The sequence below is a fragment of the Carassius gibelio genome, chromosome B9 (genome assembly GCF_023724105.1).
Source record: "Carassius gibelio isolate Cgi1373 ecotype wild population from Czech Republic chromosome B9, carGib1.2-hapl.c, whole genome shotgun sequence".
NCBI classification, from domain to species: Eukaryota; Metazoa; Chordata; class Actinopteri; order Cypriniformes; family Cyprinidae; genus Carassius; species Carassius gibelio.
The window spans coordinates 24,777,347-24,800,943 of NC_068404.1; the positions used below are offsets into that span (position 1 = coordinate 24,777,347).

At 36.6% G+C, this 23,597-nt stretch overlaps 2 protein-coding genes across 5 annotated transcripts in view; one reads left to right on the forward strand and one right to left on the reverse strand.

Moving 5' to 3' along the window:
- Positions 1–286: 286 nt before the first annotated feature.
- On the reverse strand, positions 287–14,013 carry LOC127964694 (dual specificity protein phosphatase 19-like). Its single transcript, XM_052564974.1, has 5 exons — positions 13,619–14,013; positions 10,870–11,217; positions 10,350–10,396; positions 2,790–2,942; positions 287–1,876 (listed from the first exon to the last, which is right to left on the reverse strand). The coding sequence occupies exons 2-5, from the start codon at positions 11,090–11,092 to the stop codon at positions 1,658–1,660; spliced, it is 642 nt and encodes a 213-aa protein (XP_052420934.1). The 5' UTR covers positions 11,093–11,217; positions 13,619–14,013; the 3' UTR covers positions 287–1,657.
- Positions 14,014–14,061: 48 nt separating this feature from the next.
- LOC127964691 (nck-associated protein 1) overlaps positions 14,062–23,597 on the forward strand; it is a 47,074-nt gene continuing 37,538 nt past the window's right edge. For 2 of the 4 annotated variants that reach the window (XM_052564969.1, XM_052564970.1), the window contains exons 1-2: positions 14,079–14,346; positions 21,341–21,358. In XM_052564969.1, the coding sequence (XP_052420929.1) occupies positions 14,239–14,346; positions 21,341–21,358 (126 nt within the window). In that variant the 5' untranslated portion in view covers positions 14,079–14,238. Of the gene's footprint in view, positions 14,347–21,340; positions 21,359–23,597 lie in introns of all 4 variants that reach the window. The other 2 variants (XM_052564971.1, XM_052564972.1) reach the window with 2 other exon arrangements.

The following is a 23,597-nucleotide window of genomic DNA, read 5'->3' on the forward strand; positions in this document are numbered from 1 at the left end:
CGCGCGCGACCCTTAAAGTGTAATTCCTATTACATACACAGAGGGCGCTATAACCCTTCCTATTCTGACCAGTGGAGACGTTTCACATTGTTAGCAAATTTCACTCAATATGATAATATGATAAGGAAAATAAAGTACGTGAGATAATGTTGTTTATGTGACTAGTTGATGTTTTTAGACTTAACTAATTTAATTTGGTCTAGTTAAAAGCAACACACAGGCTAGTTTATAAAAAAAAAAAAAAAAACATAAAGACATGAAAGGTATTTTTGTATATATGTACACATTTTATTCAATACAATCCATTCCACACATCCATACTTTAAAATCAAGGCTCAGTCTGCACCACAAAATGAATCCCAGAAGTTCTAAAAGTGAATTCAACTTTCATGTCAAACATCCTCACAAGCACTGATGACAATTTTCTACCTTCAGAAAAACACATCACAACAGTGAAAAACAGGATTAAACATGAACCTTAAGATTAAAACAAAAATCTCTATATTACTATGCAATATGGACAAAAACATCAAAATATGTAATTAAAATTTCAAAATTACAAAAGATATTAAGACTTCTTCAACTAGTCCCTCTCTTTTGGTTGATATTTAAGATACTATATTGCACAAATATAGCTTAAAATCCCAGATGCTAATCAAGGATGTCAAGGGAGGACAAAATGAGTTAGTGTTGCTATTAAAGTTACTGAATATAAGAAACCGTCTTTATTGATAAATTAATTAATTAATAAAAAAAAATTGGATCAAATTCTTTTTCTAGGGCTGTGTTTCCCAAAAGCAATGTTAGCCTAAATTTATCGTAGAACCATTGTCACCAATGAAGCTAACATAAACTTTAACAGAAAATTCAGCCCAGATCAATGAATATGATAATTGTGAGTGTTGACCACAAGATGTTTCTATCAGGAAAGATAATAAACATCTGATGAACTTAACAGAATAGGAAAATAATTGCATCTTAAAGGATACAGTTTGTTCGCTAATTTATTTTGAAATTAAGCTTATGAACTGCTGAATTACTGAAATTTAATTGAAGTAGCAAACAGGATAAGAATTGTAATTCAGCTGAAGAAATTACTGATAAAATGGAGAGGCTGGGAATGGTAATTAATTCATCTTATCTGTGATTGTGGTGAATTTTTATTATTATAATTTCTTTGTACTGCATTTTATTAAATTCCTCTTCCTGTCATTTCATAATCCAGTTTAACATCTTGTGGAGCCAGTTCAATTCAAATTCCAGCTGATAGACAAAATTCAAATTCAATACAAATTCCAAAGTGTCAAATCAAAGTCATATATGAAATTACGATGGAAGCACTGGTGACTTTAAAAGGGCAGTTCACCAAAACAATTAAAATTCTGTCTTTATTTACTCACCCTCATATCATTCCAAACCAATATTACGCAATTTTTTGTGTGATTTCTTAGTGTGAGGAATAGACCGCCTCAAACCTCAGAAATCTTACTTGACAGTCATGGTCCCCACTTACTTTCACTGTAAGGAAAAGAGCAGTTTGTACATTCTCTACGAATACCACCATTTGAGTTCAATGGACAAAAACAGAATTGACAGAATTTAAAGTTTGGGTGAACTATCTCTTTGACATTGTGTGGATGCAGCTGTAGAATAATGTTCAATCATGACCCAAACCGTTTGCTTGTGTAGCTTCCTGTGGTCTGAAGTTTTTCAGCTGTTCCATGAAACCTGGATTTGGACATGAGGCGGGTCGAGCTGACTTCACCAGCGCAAATGTGTCTCCAAAAGGCTGATTTTCTTTCAACATCAGATATCCAATGACGACCGACACAGAACGTGAAACTCCAGAATTGCAGTGGACAAGTACAACTCCTTTCTGGAGAAAGAAACCAATTATTCAGTGAGACAGCAAGAAAATAAATTGTTTCCAGAAGCTTCAGGAATCCCCCAATGGAGGCATTTAATTTCCCATCATTACATACTCCCTTGTAAAGCATGTAATTAATCCTATGCTAATTGGAAGGAGTTACAAAATTGCAAGTTACGGGTGAGAGAACCACTTTCTGCCGAGTTAAGAACAGTATTTGATTGACTGAGCTGTTGTTTCCTTTGGATCACAGACTACATACTAAATTAGGTGACAGGAGGTGCTACACTCGTTTTACAAAGGAATGGAAACTTATTTCCAGTAGCCATTGTAATCATAAACCTTAGTGAATTTGAATCATGAGGCAGTGTCAGGTTAAGGGTGACTGGCGACACTGTTTAGTAATGACAAACAATGGCCCGTTAGTGATATGATCTTTCTACAACTCGCTAAATAATGCATTGTGAAAACTCAGCATCCATTATTCAGCACGCCGCACAGTTACCTAGAATAACAGAGTTAGCCATTGGATGACCGTGCAGTATCACATAGGCCAGGCACCAAAGCCCAACACTCAGGAAATTACACTGAGAGAATGAAATATTCCTTTCATACACTCTTAAAAATAAAGGTTCTTTATTGGCATCAATGGTTCTATGAAGAACCTTGAACATCCATGGAAACTTTCAAATCAAGGTCGAAAAATGTTCTTTAGATTCCAAAAATGGTTCTTATATGGCATCACTGCAAAAACACCCTTTTGGAACCTTTATTTTTAAGAATGTAATGCCGCCAGACCTCCATATGTCACGTTATGCAAAATGCAAGCGTTTCGCAAAAACATTCTTAGAAATCCCATGATATTAACCAAATGTAATCATGAATATGCCATGAAATGAATATTAGGATATGAGGATGTTACCTCAGCTTTAGCCTGGTCTATAAACTGTGCACACTCCTCGATATGTGATATGATATCAGTGTCAGGTACATCCAGTATGCTCAGTGTTTTATAGATGAACAGGTCAGGAAAGGCATTCTCCACACCATAGGCAACATTTAATATATGTGTGACCTGAAATCAGTGGAAACACATTAGAATTCTTAAAACAAAGTTATTTAATAATGAAATCCTATTAATAATAATAATAATAATAATAATTAAAGCTGCAAGCAGCATTTACCGGGGTTCAAGCACATTAAAGCCTCTGAGGTGGTCTGAGCCAACCTAGATGCATGGATGACAGTTAAACACATCCAAAATGGAGAACATGCTAACAGACAGACACACACACTGAAACTAAATGATTAGACTAATATATGTATACTCTATAAGCATATGCACACACACACACACACACACACAAAGACACACATATACATGCACAAACATTTTGTTGCAGATATAGGTATTTGAAATAAGTGATAGGTGACCATAAACTTATTGCAAGTCTTTTCTTTTTAAGAGTTTAGATGTCATTTTCAGGTTAAACTGTAATCATAATGTGGCAAAATTTTAAAAACTGATATATCTGTATGAACAAAATGGAAAACATTGACTCAATGAGATTTAAAATGTTATAACAGTTCATTTTTTAATGTTTTGGCATGAATTCATGAATCCTTTCAACAGTACTGTTCAACTTTACTGAATGAGCCCATTAGTGGTCTTCCGCTGCCATCTACTGGTTATAAATTGCATTTACTCCAACAACACTGTGTTTTTAAACATAACTGTTATAGTGTTTTTTTTTTTTTTTTGCCCAATCTCTCTTAAATTTTGCATGCTTGTTTAGAATGAAATTATGCATTATTTTACACAGTTTTGATAATTTGTGGGCTTTCTGATTGTATTAATAGGCCTTTGTGTGCACTATGAAAAGAACATATTATAAAATGACTGGTTTATAGTTGCCCAAATGCAATTGTTCAACATGTTTTTGATAATTATTGACCTTCAGAGTCTAGAGAATTGTACTTCAGTGGTTTTATTGATTTTCATCTTAAACTGTATCACAAGTATGCCAAAGTAACTTTTTTAAATAATCTTGAATATTTAATTAACAGCTTTATTGACAACATTGGTCCCAGAGGCAAAGTTGTTCAGAATGAGGAGATATATCATATGATATGAAGATTTGGTGTTTTTGAGTGAATATATGAGCATTTTCAAACAATTTGAGGCCATTTACCATAGAAATCTTGTGTTTTGAGACCTTTTCTACTGTTATAGCGCCACCTATGGTCTGATCTCCATGAAACTTTGCATGCTTGTTAAGAGTATCCTGTTACATGATTTCACTGAGTTTCATAAAGTTTTGAGTTTTCGTTTAGGTTTTATAGGCTTTGGGGTATGTTTGGCCACACCCCTTTTCCTATATTACCGCTTTACAGTTAACCAAAGGACAAAATTCAACATTTTTTTAATAATTATTGATCTACAGAGTCCACAGAATATTACTGCAGTGGTTTGGTTCCGATCGGACAAAAAACCTAGGACTAGTTCGCAAAAGTAGGTTTTTAACATATTTGTGAATAATTAATGAACGATTTGATTGACAGCAATGGTTCTTGAGGCAAAGTTGTGCATTATGAGGAGATCTATCAAGTGATATGCATATTGTGTTGATATGTGAAACACCACGTGATTACAGAGCCATAAAACTCGTTAGCGCCAACTAGTGGCCGATTTCTTTCAAAATTCTTACAGACCTTAAGGTTCATGAGTCGAACGTACCCAGCGAGTTTCATTCCGATCAACATCCGTTAACCCTTTCAAATAGGTGCTTAAAATTGTTTGGCCAATGGCGGCCATGTTTTTTTGAGATATGCAAATGTCCTCATAGGTACTTGTGCCCCTTCAGACCAAGACATTGCATACCAATTTTCAAGTCGATCGAGCCAACGGTTGCCTAGTTATAGCAATTTATGTGTTTTTTATATCTTATAGCGCCCCCAAGTGGCAGAGATGCGCAATTTTTTTTATTTGACCAAAGATTGAGCTCATACATATGTTTACTGAGTTTGGTGAAGATATCTCATTCCGTTCAGGAGTTATAGTCAATATAGCATTTGGCTAACGTTAGCATAGACGCTTTTTGGTGTACTGTTTCGCGTATGAATTGAAATTTCAACTTTTTTTTGATAATTATTGATATTGAGTGTCCAGGGAATATTTCTGAAGTGGTTTGGTTCCGATTGGTTGAAAATCCTAGGACTAGTTCGCAAAAGTAGGTTTCGGATATAGCTCGATTTTGCGAGAAAACGGTGCGTCGTAGACCCCAAAAAGGCGCCGTACACTTTTGTTCGGGCTAACCCAAGGATTGCAACAATGCCATGTTTTTGAGTCTACGGCTAACGGTATACGATTTACGGCCAAAAATGTCCAAAATTTTTGCTTTTTGCGCTGTAGCGCCCCCGTTAGGCCGATTGGGCTGAGACTTTGATAAGTTCTCCCCAAATTGAGCTCTACGATCTGTCCAAATTTCAGCTCTCTAGGCCTTACGGTTTGGGCTGCACGTTCAGTTCTAGGGCAGAAGAATAATAATAATAATAATAATAATTAAAGCTGCAAGCAGCATTTACCGGGGTTCAAGCACATTAAGGCCTCTGAGGTGGTCTGAGCCAACCTAGATGCATGGATGACAGTTAAACACATCCAAAATGGAGAACAGGCTAACAGACAGACACACACACTGAAAGTAAATGATTAGACTAATATATGTATACTCTATAAGCATATGCACACACACACACACACAGAAAGACACACATTTACATGCACAAACATTTTGTTGCAGATATAGGTATTTGAAATAAGTGATAGGTGACAATAAACTTATTGCAAGTCTTCTCTTTTTAAGAGTTTAGATGTCATTTTCAGGTTAAACTGTAATCACAATGTGGCAAAATAGTAAAAACTGATATATCTGTAAGAACAAAATGGAAAACATTGACTCAATGAGATTTAAAATGTTATAACAGTTACATTTTTAATGTTTTGGGATGAATTCATGAATCCTTTCAACAGTACTGTTCAACTTAACTGAATGAGCCCATTAGTGGTCTTCCACTGCCATCTAGAGGTTATAAATTATATTTACTCAAGCAACACTGTTTTTAAACATAACTGTTATAGTGTTTTTTTTTTTTTTGCCCAATCTCTCTTAAATTTTGCATGCTTGTTTAGAATGAAATTATGCATTGTTTTACACAGTTTTGATAATTTGTGGGCTTTCTGTTTGTATTAATAGGCCTTTGTGTACACTATGAAAAGAACATATTATAAAATTACTGGTTTATAGTTGTCCAAATGCAATTGTTCAACATGTTTTTGATAATTATTGACCTTCAGAGTCTACAGAATTGTACTTCAGTGGTTTTATTGATTTTCATCTTAAACCGTATCACAAGTATGCCAAAGTAACTTTTTAAAATAATCTTGAATATTTAATTAACAGCTTTATTGACAACATTGGTCCCAGAGGCAAAGTTGTTCAGAATGAGGAGATCTATCATATGATATGAAGATTTAGTGTTTTTGAGTGAATATATGAGCATTTTCAAACAATTTGGGGCCATTTACCATATAAATCTTGTGTTTTGAGACCTTTTCTACTGTTATAGCGCCACCTATGGTCTGATCTCCATGAAACTTTGCATGCTTGTTAAGAGTCACCTGATACATGATTTCACTGAGTTTCATACAGTTTTGAGTTTTCCTTTAGGTTTTATAGGCTTTGGGGTATGTTTGGCCACACCCCTTTTTCTAAATTACCCAGTTACAGCTAACCAAAGGACAAAATTCAACATTTTTTTAATAATTATTGATCTAGAGAGTCCACAGAATATTACTGCAGTGGTTTGGTTCCGATCGGGCAAAAAACCTAGGACTAGTTCGCAAAAGTAGGTTTTTAACATATTTGTGAATAACAATTGAACGATTTGATTGACAGCAATGGTTCTTGAGGCAAAGTTGTGCATTACGAGGAGATCTATCAAATGATATGCATATTGTGTTGATATGTGAAACACCACGTGATTACAGAGCCATAAAACTCGTTAGCGCCAACTAGTGGCCGATTTCTTTCAAAATTCTTACAGACCTTAAGGTTCATGAGTCGAACGTACCCAGCGAGTTTCGTTCCGATAAACATCCGTTAACCCTTTCAAATAGGTGCTTAAATTTGTTTGGCCAATGACGGCCATGTTTTTTGAGATATGCAAATGTCCTCATACGTACTTGTGCCCCTTCAGACCAAGACACTGCATACCGATTTTCAAGTTGATCGAGCCAACAGTTGCCTAGTTATAGCAATTTATGTGTTTTTTCTATCTTATAGCGCCCCCAAGTGGCAGAGATGCGCAATTTATTTGATTTGACCAAAGATTGAGCTCATACATATGTGTACCGAGTTTGGTGAAGATATCTCATTCCGTTCAAGAGTTATAGTCAAAATAGTATTTGGCTAACGTTAGCATAGACGCTTTTTGGCATACTGTTTCGCGTAAGAATTGAAATTTCAACTTTTTTTTAATAATTATTGATATTGAGTGTCCAGGGAATATTTATGAAGTGGTTTGGTTCTGATTGGTTGAAAATCCTAGGACTAGTTCGCAAAAGTAGGTTTCGGATATAGCTCGATTTTGCGAGAAAACGGTGCGCCGTAGACCCCAAAAAGGCGCCGTGCACTTTTGTTCGGGCTAACCCAAGGATTGCAACAATGCCATGTTTTTGAGTCTACGGCTAACGGTATACGATTTACGGCCAAAAATGTCCAAAATTTTTGTTTTTTGCGCTGTAGCGCCCCCGTTAGGCCGATTGGGCTGAGACTTTGATACCTTCTCCCCAAATTGAGCTCTACGATCTGTCCAAATTTCAGCTCTCTACGCCTTACGGTTTGGGCTGCACGTTCAGTTCTAGGGCAGAAGAATAATAATAATAATAATAATAATAAAAATCCTAACAAATACAATAGGGTTTCAGCACTGCGTGCTTGAACCCCTAATTAAAGCTGCAAGCAGCATTTTACCGGGGTTCAAGCATTTAAGGCATCTGAGGTGGTCACAGCCAACCTGGATGTTTGGATGACATTTAAACACATCCAAAATGGAGAATAGGTTAACAGACAGACACACACACTGAAAGTAAATGATTAGACTAATATATGTATACTCTATAAGCATATGCACACACACACACACACACACACACACACACACAAGGACACACATATACATGCACAAACATTTTGTTGCAGATATAGATATTTGAAATAAGTGATAGGTGATAAACTTATTGCAAGTCTTCTCTTTTTAAGAGTTTAGATGTCATTTTGAGGTTAAACTGTAATCATAATGTGGCAAAATTTTAAAAACTGATATATCTGTATGAACAAAATGGAAAACATTGACTCAATGAGATTTAAAATGTTATAACAGTTCATTTTTTAATGTTTTGGCATGAATTCATGAATCCTTTTAACAGTACTGTTCAACTTTACTGAATGAGCCCATTAGTGGTCTTCCGCTGCCATCTAGTGGTTATAAATTGCATTTACTCCAAGAACACTGTTTTTAAACATAACTGTTATAGTGTTATTTTTTTTTATGCCCAATCTCTCTTAAATTTTGCATGCCTGTTTAGAATGAAATTATGCATTATTTTACACAGTTTTGATTATTTGTGGGCTTTCTGATTGTATTAATAGGCCTTTGTGTGCACTATGAAAAGAACAGATTATGAAATGACTGGTTTATAGTTGCCCAAATGCAATTGTTCAACATGTTTTTGATAATTATTGACCTTCAGAGTCTAGAGAATTGTACTTCAGTGGTTTTATTGATTTTCATCTTAAACCGTATCACAAGTATGCCAAAGTAACTTTTTTAAATAATCTTGAATATTTAATTAACAGCTTTATTGACAACATTGGTCCCAGAGGCAAAGTTGTTCAGAATGAGGAGATTTATCATATGATATGAAGATTTAGTGTTTTTGAGTGAATAAATGAACATTTTCAAACAATTTGAGGCCATTTACCATATAAATCTTGTGTTTTGAGACCTTTTCTACTGTTATAGCGCCACCTATGGTCTGATCTCCATGAAACTTTGCATGCTTGTTAAGAGTCACCTGATACATGATTTCAGTGAGTTTCATAAAGTTTTGAGTTTTCGTTTAGGTTTTATAGGCTTTGGGGTATGTTTGGCCACACCCATTTTTCTATATTACCCCCTTACAGCTAACCAAAGGATAAAATTCAACATTTTTTTAATAATTATTGATCTACAGAGTCCACAGAATATTACTGCAGTGGTTTGGTTCCGATCGGACAAAAAACCTAGGACTAGTTCGCAAAAGTAGGTTTTTAACATATTTGTGAATAACAATTGAACGATTTGATTGACAGCAATGGTTCCTGAGGCAAAGTTGTGCATTATGAGGAGATCTATCAAATGATATGCATATTGTGTTGATATGTGAAACACCACGTGATTACAGAGCCATAAAACTCGTTAGCGCCAACTAGTGGCCGATTTCTTTCAAAATTCTTACAGACCTTGAGGTTCATGAGTCGAACGTACCCAGCGAGTTTCGTTCCGATCAACATCCGTTAACCCTTTCAAATAGGTGCTTAAATTTGTTTGGCCAATGGCGGCCATGTTTTTTGAGATATGCAAATGTCCTCATAGGTACTTATGCCCCTTCAGACCAAGACACTGCATACCGATTTTCAAGTCGATCGAGCCAACGGTTGCCTAGTTATAGCCATTTATGTGTTTTTTCTATCTTATAGCGCCCCCAAGTGGCAGAGATGCGCAATTTTTTTGATTTGACCAAAGATTGAGCTCGTACATATGTGTTCCGAGTTTGGTGAAGATATCTCATTCCGTTCAAGAGTTATAGTCAAAATAGCATTTGGCTAACGTTAGCATAGACGCTTTTTGGCGTACTGTTTCGCGTAAGAATTGAAATTTCAACTTTTTTTTGATAATTATTGATATTGAGTGTCCAGGGAATATTTATGAAGTGGTTTGGTTCTGATTGGTTGAAAATCCTAGGACTAGTTCGCAAAAGTAGGTTTCGGACATAGCTCGATTTTGCGAGAAAATGGTGCGTCGTAGACCCCAAAAAGGCGCCGTGCACTTTTGTTCGGGCTAACCCAAGGATTGCTATGATGCCATGTTTTTGAGTTTATGGCTAACGGTTTACGATTCACGGCCAAAAACGTCCAAAATTTTTGTTTTTTGCGCTATAGCGCCCCCGTTAGGCCGATTGGGCTGAGACTTTGATAAGTTCTCCCCAAAATGAGCTCTACGATCTGTCCAAATTTCAGCTCTCTAGGCCTTACGGTTTGGGCTGCACGTTCAGTTCTAGGGCGGAAGAATAATAATAATAATAATAATAATAATAAAAATCCTAACAATTACAATAGGGTTTCAGCACTGCGTGCTTGAACCCCTAATAAACTCACACTACCTTATATTTCCTCAAAGTACCAAAGTGATGAGCGGCATCTTGTGACCCTTTGAAATAAACAATCAAAATGAATTATTTTCAGAATAGAATAGAATAGATTAGAATAAAATATACTTTATTGTCCTATTTTGGGGAAATTTGTCTTAGACTCAGCCAGCAATCAGACACAAATAGCATACCACACAATTCAAAAACAACAGCAATAATAATAATAATAATAATAATAATAATAATAATAATACTGCATACAGAATTCTTTAAAAATGCAAATGTATTATGAGAACATTTAAAATGTATATAGAATAATTTATAATAAATGTTTTTTGTAAAATATAATTGTATATGCATAACATTTATTAAACATTTTATAAATATAAAAATGTCTATTCCAACTAAGCAAACAGCATATTCTGAGTTATTTTATTCACATTTTTAAGTGTCACATTTTAAGTGTTTTTTTGTTGTTGTTGTTGTTGCTGTTGTAATTTTTAAGTGCCAAATGAGAATATGAACTACTCACCAAGTAATAGATATGGTTTAACATATCCAACTTGAAGATCCCAGTTATTATCCTGAACATATCCACATGCAGTTTCAGGCTGTACTGTTTCCTCAACCACCTGTACAGTGGAGCCTTTCCATGTCTCAATAATCCGCCTGCCGCTCAAAGTCGTTACTCTGGTGCATTGTTTCCGCAAATTAGCTTTGGAGAAGGATTTGATTTCTTGTGCAAGCGACTGCATCACATTTGCGGGGGAGATGTCCAAGGCAGAAATGTAAAGGCTCTGAATTTGGGTTTGTGCTGTGAGACGGTTTGTTGCTCCCTCACTAGTAATGTCCGTCTACATTTCTGTGACCTCGATACTACCTGAAAAGTGAGAAGATTCATTAGCGCACCTCAGCATAATTACCTAGGGAAGGTCAAAACAATAGTGACACTCAAAGGAGAGAAATGTAACTGCATATGGGAATCAGGGCCACATTAAAGGGTTAGTTCACCCACATAGCAAATTTATGTAATTAATAACTTACCCTCATGTTGTTTCAAACCCGTAAGACCTCCGTTTATCTTTGGAACACAGTTTAAGATATTTTAGATTTAGTCCGAGAGCTCTCAGTCCCTCAATTGAAGCTGTGTGAACGGTATACTGTCCATGTCCAGAAAGTTAAGAAAAACATCATCAAAGTAGTTCATGTGACATCAGAGGGTCAGTTAGAATTTTTAGAATCATCGAAAATACATTTTGGTCCAAAAATAGCAAAAACAACGACTTTATTCAGGATTGTCTTTTGTGACAGAGAGTTCAAATCAAAGCAGCTGGATATCCGGTTCGCGAACTAATCATTCAGTTCACCAAATCAAACTGAATCATTTTAAACGGTTTGCTTCTCTAATACGCATTAATCCACAAATGACTTAAGATGTTAACTTTTTTTAATTTGGTTGACACTCCCCCTGGGAGTTCAAACAAACCAATATCCCGGAGTAATTCATTTACTCAAACAGTACACTGACTGAACTGCTGTGAAGAGAGAACTGAAGATGAACACCAAGCCGAGCAAGATAACGAACAACAGACTGACTCGTTCACGAGTCAAGAACCGGTTGCATCGGTGTTCGGATCACCAGTAGTTCTTTTGGACAGTTCGATTCAATAAACTGGTTGAAGAAAACGGTTCACCGGTTCTTTTGCGCTCTACGTAATGGCATCATTTGCGATGATTGCCCTTGATTCAAGCCTTCGGTTGACCCGCGCTCATAACAGAATCAGTTCAGAATCAATCACCAAAAGAATCAGTTCAGTTCAGATGCTCTGTGTGTCGGTCTGCTTCACGCTGAATCACAAATGCGCAGTATCATCAGCTCCTCGGTTCACGAATCGGACGCATCTGACAGAAATGGTTCTTGACTCGTGAATGAGTCAATGTTTTGTTCATTATCTGGCTCGGCTCTGTGCTCATCTTCAGTTCTCTCTTCACAGCAGTTCAGTCAGTTTACTGTTTGAATACATGAATTACTCCGGGATATTGGTTTGTTTGAACTCAGAGGGAGTGTCAGCCACATTAAAAATGTTAACAGCTTAAGTCATTTGTGGATTAATGTGTATTAGAGAAGCGAACCGTTTAAAATGATTCAGTTCGATTTGGTGAACTGAATGATTCGTTCGCGAACCGGATATCCAGACTGCTTTGATTTGAACTCTCTCTCACAACAGACACGGAAGAGAAGACAATGCTGAATAAAGTCGTCGTTTTTGCTATTTTTGGACCAAAATGTATTTTCGATGCTTCAAAAAATTCTAACTGACCCTCTGATGTCACATGGACTACTTTGAAGATGTTTTTCTTACCTTTCTGGACATGGACAGTATACCGTACACACAGCTTCAATGGAGGGACTGAGAGCTCTCGGACTAAATCTAAAATATCTTAAACTGTGTTCCAAAGATAAACGGAGGTCTTACGGGTTTGAAACAACATGAGGGTAAGTTATTAATTACATACATTTGCTATGTGGGTGAACTAACCCTTTAAGACCGCACTGGGCCCCGGGGCAATGACTTACTGCAGGGCCACCATCACAATAATGATAGATTATACATACTGTAGACACACACACACACACACACACACACATATATATATATATATATATATATATATATATATATATATATATATATATATATATATATATATATATATATATATGTAGAAGTGGGTATTACCTGCCCGAAACTCAAACCCACAACCCTAGAGTTAAGAGTGAAACTCTCCAACGATTAGGCCACAACTTCCCCATTTGATTCACATTATTGAGTAACAGCAGCTATATTAGGCTGCTTTAGAGGAATAGTTCACCCAAAAATGAAAATTCTGTAAATGTTTCTAAATGAGATTCCTTCTGCTTTTTTTCACAAAATAATATATTTGGAACAATATTGGTAACCAAACAGTTTCCGGGCCCTCACTACTACTATATATGAGAAGAAGAATATATAAAAAAAAACACTATTGGAGGAAGTGGGGACCAGAAACTGTCCACAATCATTCTTCAAATATCTTATAATTTATGTTGAGGAGGAAAAGAAATCCATAGAGGTTTAGAACATTTTGAGGGTAAGCAGGCCTATGTAATGACAGTATCTTCATTTTGGGGTGAATATCCTTTAAGATCTCATCACATAGACTTTACACTACACATGCTTTATCTTTAACATCTAACATTCATTTAAGACACAAAGAACTGTGTTTGCAAATATACTCACAAAGGTGGTCTGTTTGCCTACATGCACATATCGTTCAAAAGTCAGATAGTCTATAGAATAAATGCATTTAATTTCACGTTTCAAGCTCAAATGGTTATGCATGGAAATTACGGAAAAGCTCAACCAAATAACAGTGCTAATAAGTGGGGGTCGTGGTGGCTTTGATCGGCGCTTCAGTCAGTCTACAGTCAAGCACGGCCCCTCCTTGCTCAGTGCCCAGGGTTTCGATATGAAATCGTTTTGCCAAGCAATTGTTTTTTTTATCTGTTTGTTTTTGCATTAATCATGAGAGGATTTCTTAATCATTAGCTAATCAACTCTTTAACATTATTTCTAATCTAAAAAATTATTTCAAAGAACCAAATCTTTTCAACCACAAGTACGGGGGGCGGAGGAGGGCTCCAGTCACGTGACTCAGTGACGTCGTTGCCGGAAGCAGCCTCGTTCTGGCCGTCAGGGCAACACCTAGAAAAAAAAACATCCCCGACGACGCGCCTCAAGCCCGTAATATGGGCGAATTTTAACACTAAAACCCGACTCGATCTGGCACCTTACCCCTTAACACTACACGAGGAATCCGTTGGGTTGTGATTTAGCTAGTTTTAACGTTCGTTTGAGTCATGTCTCGGGGCGCGCTACAGCCGAGCCAGCAGAAGCTGGCGGAGAAATTGACGATCCTCAACGACCGCGGCGTCGGGATGCTCACGCGCATCTACAACATCAAGAAGGTGAGAATAAGCGCTTCATGCATGTGTGTGTTTCAGAGGACTGCAGTAGGCGCACACAAATACACACACACAGACACAAACACACACATACACACACGGCGTTGATGAGGCCAGGCCCTGACTGAGTGTTGTGTGTGTGTGTGTGTGTGTGCGCGCGACACAGCCATAAATCAATGTACCGGCTCATTTTGAATGAAATTTAGTACGGGTTAGTGAATCTCCAGCCAAAACGAGTCGATCTAATTCATGTTAGTAATGATTATTTTAATGGCTAAGGTGAGGATGGCTAATGTCCTGGTTTTACCTCGCCTGCGATCATAAAGCAAGATACCATGCTCTGTATCTGTACTGGCACTGTCTATTCAGGGCTAAGTGCACAAAGCCATGATCGAGAAGAACATTGTGTGTCCAGAACAGAACCTCACCGTGACCCAGCTTTTAAAGCACTTATAATGACCCATCTATAAAGGCGGATAATCCAATCCAGACATCTCTGCTCTGAAAGCCTGAGTTTCTACACAGATCTGATTGTGGGTAGTTGGTATAGTGGCCTGACAGTGCTGGAGAAACTGAATCTTTTTGTTTGATATGACAGTGGGTGTGTTCAGCTGTCAAACCTGAAGTCCAGAGCATGTCTGACAGATGTCAGATATGTAGGTTTCTGAAGCGGGTCTGATGGTGGGTTTGTCGGTTGTGCAGTATTGCTATTATCAGTTCCTTTTTATATTGAATAGTGGTTTTAATCGTAAAAGTAATTGTTTGAGTTTGCTGAGCTGTAATAAGAAATCATTGATCTGTGATTTAAGATTCAGAGGCATCAAGGGCTGGGATTATGGGATATCAAACCTATTCGGCTGAATTTCATAGAAACACCAACATAGTCATACGGTTATGTTTCACCACAAAATCAAAAGATATTTTGCTAAAATGTTTTGCATTAACATTATTTCCATGGCAGTTAAGCAGGTTTCCCCCACAAATTCTCTTTACCTTATTGTTAGAATATGTTTGTGTGTGTGTATTATATATATTAGGGCTCTGCAAAAAATCGAATGCGATTTTCATGCGCATCTTGTCAGTAAAGACACTCCTGTGATTAGTAGTATATCTCCAGCACCAGCACCAATCAGGATTGCCAGGTTTTCAAAACAAAACCTGCCCAATTACTTCTCAAAACTAGCCCATTCGCGTTTCGTTCCGGGCGATAAAATAAAAATGTTTTGGCGGGGTTGCCTTGGTAAAATTTGCATTTTAGGGACTAAACATCACGTTATTTGTATTGGGGTCGCCTTTTTCGAACTGCTAACATGAAAAACAACCGCAGGCTTGGCAACACTGGTTGGCCTTTACTACAAAGAGCCGTAGTTCTCTGACAATCTACACAAAATCGATCTCAAAATCTGAGGAAATTCTTGTCGATTTTGAAAGCGATTTTGTGTAGCTTGTCGGTGGTCTATTTACATTACATTACATTACATTTATTCATTTAGCTGACACTTTTATCCAAAGCGACTTACAATTGCTATATATGTCAGAGGTCGCACACCTCTGGAGCAACTAGGGGTTAAGTGTCTTGCTCAGGGACACATTGGTGTCTCACAGTGGATTCGAACCCAGGTCTCTCACACCAAAGGCATGTGTCTTATCCTCTGCGCCAACACCACCCCTACAGTGGCTCTGTGTATTAAATGCTGCTCCACCTGAACCAGTGTTGCCAAGTCAGAGGTTGATTTTCATGTCCGTGGGCTGAAGTGACCCCAGTACGCATAGCATGATGTTTAGCCCCTAAAATGCTAATTTTACCAAGACAACCCTGCCAAAAAACTTGCATTTTAACCCCGGGATGCAATTTTTATCGGGGAACCTCCCGGAAACGCGATTGGGCTGGTTTTGGACTAGTTTTGAGAAGCAGTGTATATATGTGTATATATTAGGGCTGAAATGATTCCTCGAGTAACTCGATTACAAAAAATTGAGGCAAATTCCTCTGCCTCAAAACCTCTTTTAATTTATTTTAAATCTCACGTCAGGTTCTTTCGCAATGATTTTTTTAATGTGACACAACGCGTTTACGTCACCCACAAAGTGGAAGGAGACACAAGCGCTGCTTCCGAAATCTCATACTGCAAGGAGTCAGCAGTGTTTTGGTTTGAGGGCGCGATAGAGATAGAGCTGGCATACCACAACTAGGGCCCTATTATTTCTGCGATGCAGAAAATGCAGAGGGAATCGTGAAATCCGGTCATAAAAACGGAATTTACAGTTTAACACAGAGTGGCACGGAATTTGCCAATTTTTGAATGAATTAATAAAAAATAGGTCATTGCTCTTACATCAAATTACGATATGGACTAATATCTGTAAATATTAAGCCGGAACAGTCTATTTAAATATGAATCCTGCATGTTCTGCGTGTTAATGAATGGAGCAGAACTGAACTGAAGCGTGCGTGACGCTCGTTGTGATTTCAGCATCTACTGTCTCACTAAATAAGACGTGAACGCATGAACAACCTCTCCAGAACTGCTCTGACAGTCTCTTCATGAGCATTTGACTGTTTGATTTGAGTAAAACTAGCGTCACATCTCATACACAGAACTGTAAAGGTACATCAACCCGTCAAAATAAAAGTCGTTTTAGTTTAGTTATTGCGGTTTAGTACCAAAAAGTTAAGTTTGCTTAATTTTCAATAATTAAAAGATAAATTAAATTAATGTTTTATTTTAATGTGCATCCCAGAAAATGCTTTATTTAAAACCCCAACTGAATGAGACTTAAATTAACTTAATTCATCTGTCAACTTTATTGTCATTGTTCACAGGACAAGTACAGACAGAGAAACAATGGGTACTAATTAAATGCTTATTTTTGATGTATGCATTGCATTCTATGCATTTAATATATATATATATATATATATATATATATATATATATATATATATATATATATATATATATATATATATATATATAATCTTGCATAATTAATATTGCACTTTAATTAAGCAAAAACACATTTTATCCGATTACTCGATTAATTGATGGAATTTTTGGTAGAATACTCGATTACTAAAATATTTGATAGCTACAGCCCTAGTGTGTATATATATGTATGTATATGTGTGTGTATACATAAATATTCTGAAGTATACTTAATGATAGTATTTGTTTTAATGCTTATTTTTTTATTATATAATAGTCTTTTTTTGTGAGATTGTGTCATAAATAGGTTGGACATCAAGCGACCCTAAACAAATATAATGTCAGCAAATAAAATTCTTAAAATGAATTTAAATGCATACTTTACACAGTATTTACGGGGAAATAAATATCTGTTAAAATGCTGATAATACATTTTGACAAATGTCATGTCTGATAGTATAAAAAAGGCCAAATTGTAAACACAAATTTCTTCCAGGACATTATCCATTAATTAATTTATTTTAACCCTAAAACCCAATGAACTGCAAAATTTAAAATGCATATTGTAATCTATTATATTCATATTTTCTATCACATGAATATGCATAATTATTATAATTTTTTTAAATAATGCACAAAGGTGAATTTGGTAGGTAAGTGCTTTATTGTCATGAGGTATCATTCTTTTTCTATTGTTGAATCTGTTAGATCCCCTGAATGTTGTTGAAATGTGAGCTGGACATGTTTTCATAAGATTCCCTCAGCAGTCAGGGGCTTGAAATATCTTGAATCATGCAAATATCACACTCAAATTAAAGCCTGTCAGTTCTAGTCTGCATGCAATTTTTTTCTTTCCCTTGGCCAATAAAGCCACTTTCAAAGGTTTCTGAGAAAGGCTTGGCATTGAGGCTAGCAGTAATAGAAGTAGTCCAGATCGCAGCAGAAAGTGGGCTAGTGGAGGACCAGAGATGTTAGCATTTTCCTCCTCCTGGCCGTGAACTCTTTCAGATATGTGATGTGAATTCATTAGTGTGTGTGATGCCCGTTTAGAGCGCAAGAAGGTCTCTGGAGTGAAGTCTCTCTCCATGCCCACTGATGTCACTCGTGTACGTCTGACCTCTCTCATTCAAACAAGTCATCGGGGGTCAACCCAATATTAGTCATATTCTGTCATTCTTCTGTACTCCCATGCACCATATCCATTCAGAATACAGCACTGTGGGAAACTTGACCGAACCAGTTCAGTGCTATTGCCCATTATTTCATATTGTATTTTCTTGTCAAATTTAGTTGAAAAATAGCTTTTCCACAGGACTAGATATTGGAATACATTCTTTTGGTAGTCCTGTTGCCTAGCAACTGGCAGGCATTGCATTGTGCTGTAAGATTTACGTTGCATTGTGGTGGATACAGAGAGGGAGTTAAAATTTGAGATGTTCTTTTGATTCTGAATTCATGACACTCACATTTTTATTCTTGCTATTTTTGCTTTGTAACGGTTACTGTCTAAACCAATAGATTTAACCGTTTTTTTTTCTGTTGTTGTATAAGTGTAGTACCTTAAATATGCATAATCCCCTCATGCATGTGCAATTTAAGCGATTGATAACTGCCTACACTGACTTTGTTTTAAACACCGCTTGAGCTGAATGTTGTTGGATTTAGCATATAGGTTGGTAGCAAAACTGTGCCACAGGGAAATGATAGCAGAATCCTTCCACGGAAACAACCTCAGGAAGTGCGTTCTTATCTCACAGTGTGATTAGCTAGACATGAAATCCTTAGAGACCCCTTTTCCACCAACAGAATGCTGTTGCCAAAGCCAGTGCCCAAACGTGCAACCATTCTGAGATGAGTTTCCTGTACAATGATAAAACTCGTTCATCAGATGGGTTGTAGTTCACCCAAAAAATGAAATGACTTTCATCATTTACTTATTCTCAGGTTTTTCCAAACCTGTATGCATTTCTTTCAGTTGTTGAACGCAAAAGAAGATATTTTGAAGAAAGTTGGTAACCGAACAGTTGACACCATTGTATGGAAATAAAAAAAACTTTGGATGCCAGCTGTTGGGTTACCAGCAATCATCAAAATATCCTCTTTTGGTTTAAACAGAAGAAAGAACGTCATACAGGTGTGGAACAAGTGGAGGGTGAGTAAATGATGAGTTTTGGGTGAACTATCAATTTAAATCAACATCTTCCCCCACGACACAATTTTTTCCAAATAAAAATAGCATCTGATGACTATGAATGTGACTTTATTTGATGTTTGATTCATCACGGGTTCCCTCGTATGTCATAGTGTGTTCTCTTATGAATTTTGTATGCATGTTCACACTCTTCAAAAACAGCACTGATTGTTGAAACTACAATTAAATATTATATGATAAGGGCTGCACAATTGAATTTAAAATCGCAATTACAATTACTGATGCCACAAATACTTAATCGTTTATTCATTCAAAGTCCACTTATGTTATTCTGAGTGCCTAAGATTTTTTTCTTTCTACAGGTTATCTTAGGGTTTTTCCATTGTTTTAATTTTAGTGTTAGCATAACATTATAATACCATTCATATTTGTACTTTTTTATTATCTAAAGAATAAACCAATCCAATGTACAATTGACATTTGAGCCTTAATCCCATAGAAAAGCAATAAAGGATTTTCTCTTTAAGTGTTTTCAGCTTGTTTATTTTCATATAAAAATATGGCGTGCAGTTGCTTCAAACAATGGCATAAACGTCATTCAGTGTAAATTGTGATAATCATAATAATCGCAATTACAATTTCAAGGGAATAATCACAATTATGATTTCTGTCATAATCGTGCAGCCCTATTTTATGATTAAATGGAATGAAAGATAGAATGCTAGCTTGCTTGTTGTGTCAGATTAACCAAAGCAACTCAAAACAACAATGTTACATTGCCTTATGTGTGGCTGTTTTGGCACCAACATCATTTTGGTGGGAAAGGTTTAAGAGGCAATAGAAACTGTTCTGTTTAGAAGATCCAGAACATAGGAAAAATGAATTATTCTTTCAAGAGCTACACGTCTTGGAGTAATAGTTAAATTGAGCTCTAAAGAACGAGCATATGTATAGGCTTTTCACACTGCACTTAACCCCGGGTTATAATCATTCAAAACACCGCTTTTAACCCCGGGTAAAGAAATGTTTCTGTAATTTGAAAGTGGTATTAGAACTGATTTTTACCGTGGTTATAAAACCCTGCTCCAGAGCAGTGAGGTGCTGAGTTTGTTCAAACGGTTGATTGTGAAACGGAGCGGTGTTTGCTTTTTGCTGCTGGATGCTTGGCAGCAGATAGCCAAGAAATTGAGTCACGTCACGTAGTATGAGCAGTGTGAAACAGGAGCAGGATTCCGTTTATCCAGGGTTTAGGACAATTTCAAGTGCAAAAAAGCCCTTTAGTTCACTACTTGATGTAGCATCTAGTACTCTGTTACTTCTGCTCGAAATGACACGGATAGTCATAGTTGGCCAGAATAGATTCAGTCTGAGATTAATGACTGTTCACTGTAACTGGACCTTCGGTCTTATTCTGTGCATGAGATACATTGATTCATTGGATAAAGCAGATAATAATGACATTTTTGTTTGCTTGTCTGTTTTGTTTGTTTGCTCGCTCTATTCTTGCAATGTGTTTCTGTTCGTCATTCTTTAAGTTCAGATCTGATTTGAGTCATTTTGTGAACATGTTGACCTTGGTTCCCTTTTACTTGCATGGATTATGTTTCTTTGACTAATCACCAACTTCCTGGTCTTTTCTTGAAAATGAATTCTGAACTCAGCCCACGGTGTTCCTGTTCCCGGAGGAGTGAATTCTGCATGGTGTCAATGTTAGCTCTGGGACCGACTGCCTCTCAGTGCACTGTGTGACCCAGCTGACCCCTTGCGTCCCTCCTCAGGACCCGAACCAACACACTATCCGGAACGACTTACAATTAATTCCCAAAGCTAATTTGTTTTGAAGTGAACATGCATGGTAGACGTTGGAACCTGTGTTTATGTGTAATTTTCTCTCTTTCTGTTACAATGCTTCCCCCAGCAAGGACAAGTTTGGAAGGTTTGCACAGCTTTTCACCTTCCTAAAATCTCAGTCCCCCCACCTCCCCCCGCTCTCCTACCAGTTTCATGTCCCATGGTCTTTCTGTACGCAACTCACAAAAAAAGGCCCTTCCCAAACTGTAGCACCTGCAGTCTTCAGTTTAATCTTTTTTTCAAACAGATTTATTTCTATTTTTTTTATCGAAGTGAGTTTTGTTTTGATTGTTGTTTTGCGATCCTAAACTTATGCAAGTCTTACAGATGTTGAGAGCTGGGCGATACAGCTTAAACAATTTCTCAATTAGATCTCAGTTGCATTTTGACAATACGTCTGTTAATGTATGAGCTCTAAAACGGTTTATTTTTATGTTTTAATATATATATATATAAAGGCGTTATCTTCATTGATTTAAAATGTTTAGTAAAATAAAAAATATTTGTTAAAATTCTAAGATAAAAAAGCAAAAATCTATAGTTTCTCAAAATCAAATCAGTTAACGGTTATATTATCCATATTTTATACTGTATGTTATACTGTGTTGTGATGCCTAAATTAGGGATGGGCGATATATCTAACGATATGATCATGCGCAGTAAAGCTGCTTCCGTGATCAATGCTAAAATCGCAATCACCTGCTTATAATTGGAGTGGCATTTAATAGACAGAGCCGTAGATCGCTGACAAGCTACGCAATATCGCGTTCATTATCGAATGGCGATTCATCTGCGATAATGAATTAGATGCGCATGATCATATCGTTAGATATATCGCCCAGCCCTAGCCTAAATTTCATTAAGCATAATAATGTATGATATGAAATATGATTAAATGTTCACATTTAGATGGTTGCTCCTGAAATGTTAATTATTTACTGTTATCTACCACTTTCTATTTAAGTTAACACTATGACAAAAGTAAATATAGGCCGATTCACTAATATCGCCCAGCCAAATATATGTAACCACAAACATTTGCTTACATTTGTTGGGGTTATATTATTAATGCATGAGGCTTATATATTTTTTCCCATTTTTTTCCCCTTATTTGTTTTTCGTTTTTTTACCATCCTCTTTATTTTCACCAAGTTTGCTTTTAAGTGCAAAGCATCAGTTGGATGTCACTACGATAAAGAACGAGGGAGATCAAAACCAGCCGTTTTTTAGGCATAGTGTAGATTCTTTGTGGGCTTATTTATTTACTCTGCTATGATTGGCTGTGGTAAATTATCAGTGGGCAGAGGAGTAATTTAGCTAATGTAAATTTAATGTTAGTGGGTTTTGCTCTGTTACCCTGACTGCCGGTATGCATAATTTCAAGGGCCTGCGTGTAACCCCCATCAGTTTGCTAGCCATGCGGTGTCTTTATTTTGGGAACGACCTAATGGGCTTTGTAAAAACATGTTGTCTTACAGCACCCAGCACCCTCTGTGCGTTGCCATAAACACTGGAATGGTCTTGAGGTTCGATGCTGCGTTAGTCGTAGGTGCATGTAAAGCATCATGTAACATGTCATGTGACCATACACACTGCCCTGCCTCAGCTGCACGTCCACTGGCGCGATCCAGCTCCTTCACTCTGTAAGACACTCACCTCTTACAGAACGGCCAGCCAATCAGACGCACTGTCCAGCAAACCCATCATCTCTCTGTTGCTATCTCTTTCTCCAGGACTGTTTCTGATCATACACTGCTCTCCGTGTTCCACTAACTGCTCTCCAACTTCTCACACAGCAGCACCCTGTCCGTTTGAAGAGCATTTTCAATTCTGTCCTCTCTTTTTCCCTTTTTTTTTCATTTTATTTGTCCTTTATCTGTCTCTGTCCATTAGGGTTGGGGATCCAGAACGTTAACATTTTTAAACAAAAGTGGAACAATGTACTAAAATACTTTTGTGTTTGCATTCTTAAGTGATTGTGACACTGTGCTCAACAAAATAATGTGTAAAAAAAAAAAAAGATTGCATCATTCATTGTTTGATTCCCAAACTAATTACTCTTTTGAACTTATTGTATTTGGTTAAATGAGTCAAAAATATGCATATATCTAATATTTTTACAAAGTATATTTGGTATATAGTACAATATAGTTTGAGTCAATTATTTTGTACTTCCTAAAGGATTCTAAAATCATTATGAACATTAAATTTCCTTTGATTCCCATTCCTACTTTCCATTCTTTCTGTCCTTCTTTCTCTTTTAATCTCTTATTTTCAGTCTCAACATTCTGGCTTTCTTTTTATTTCTTCCACTGCATTTTTTA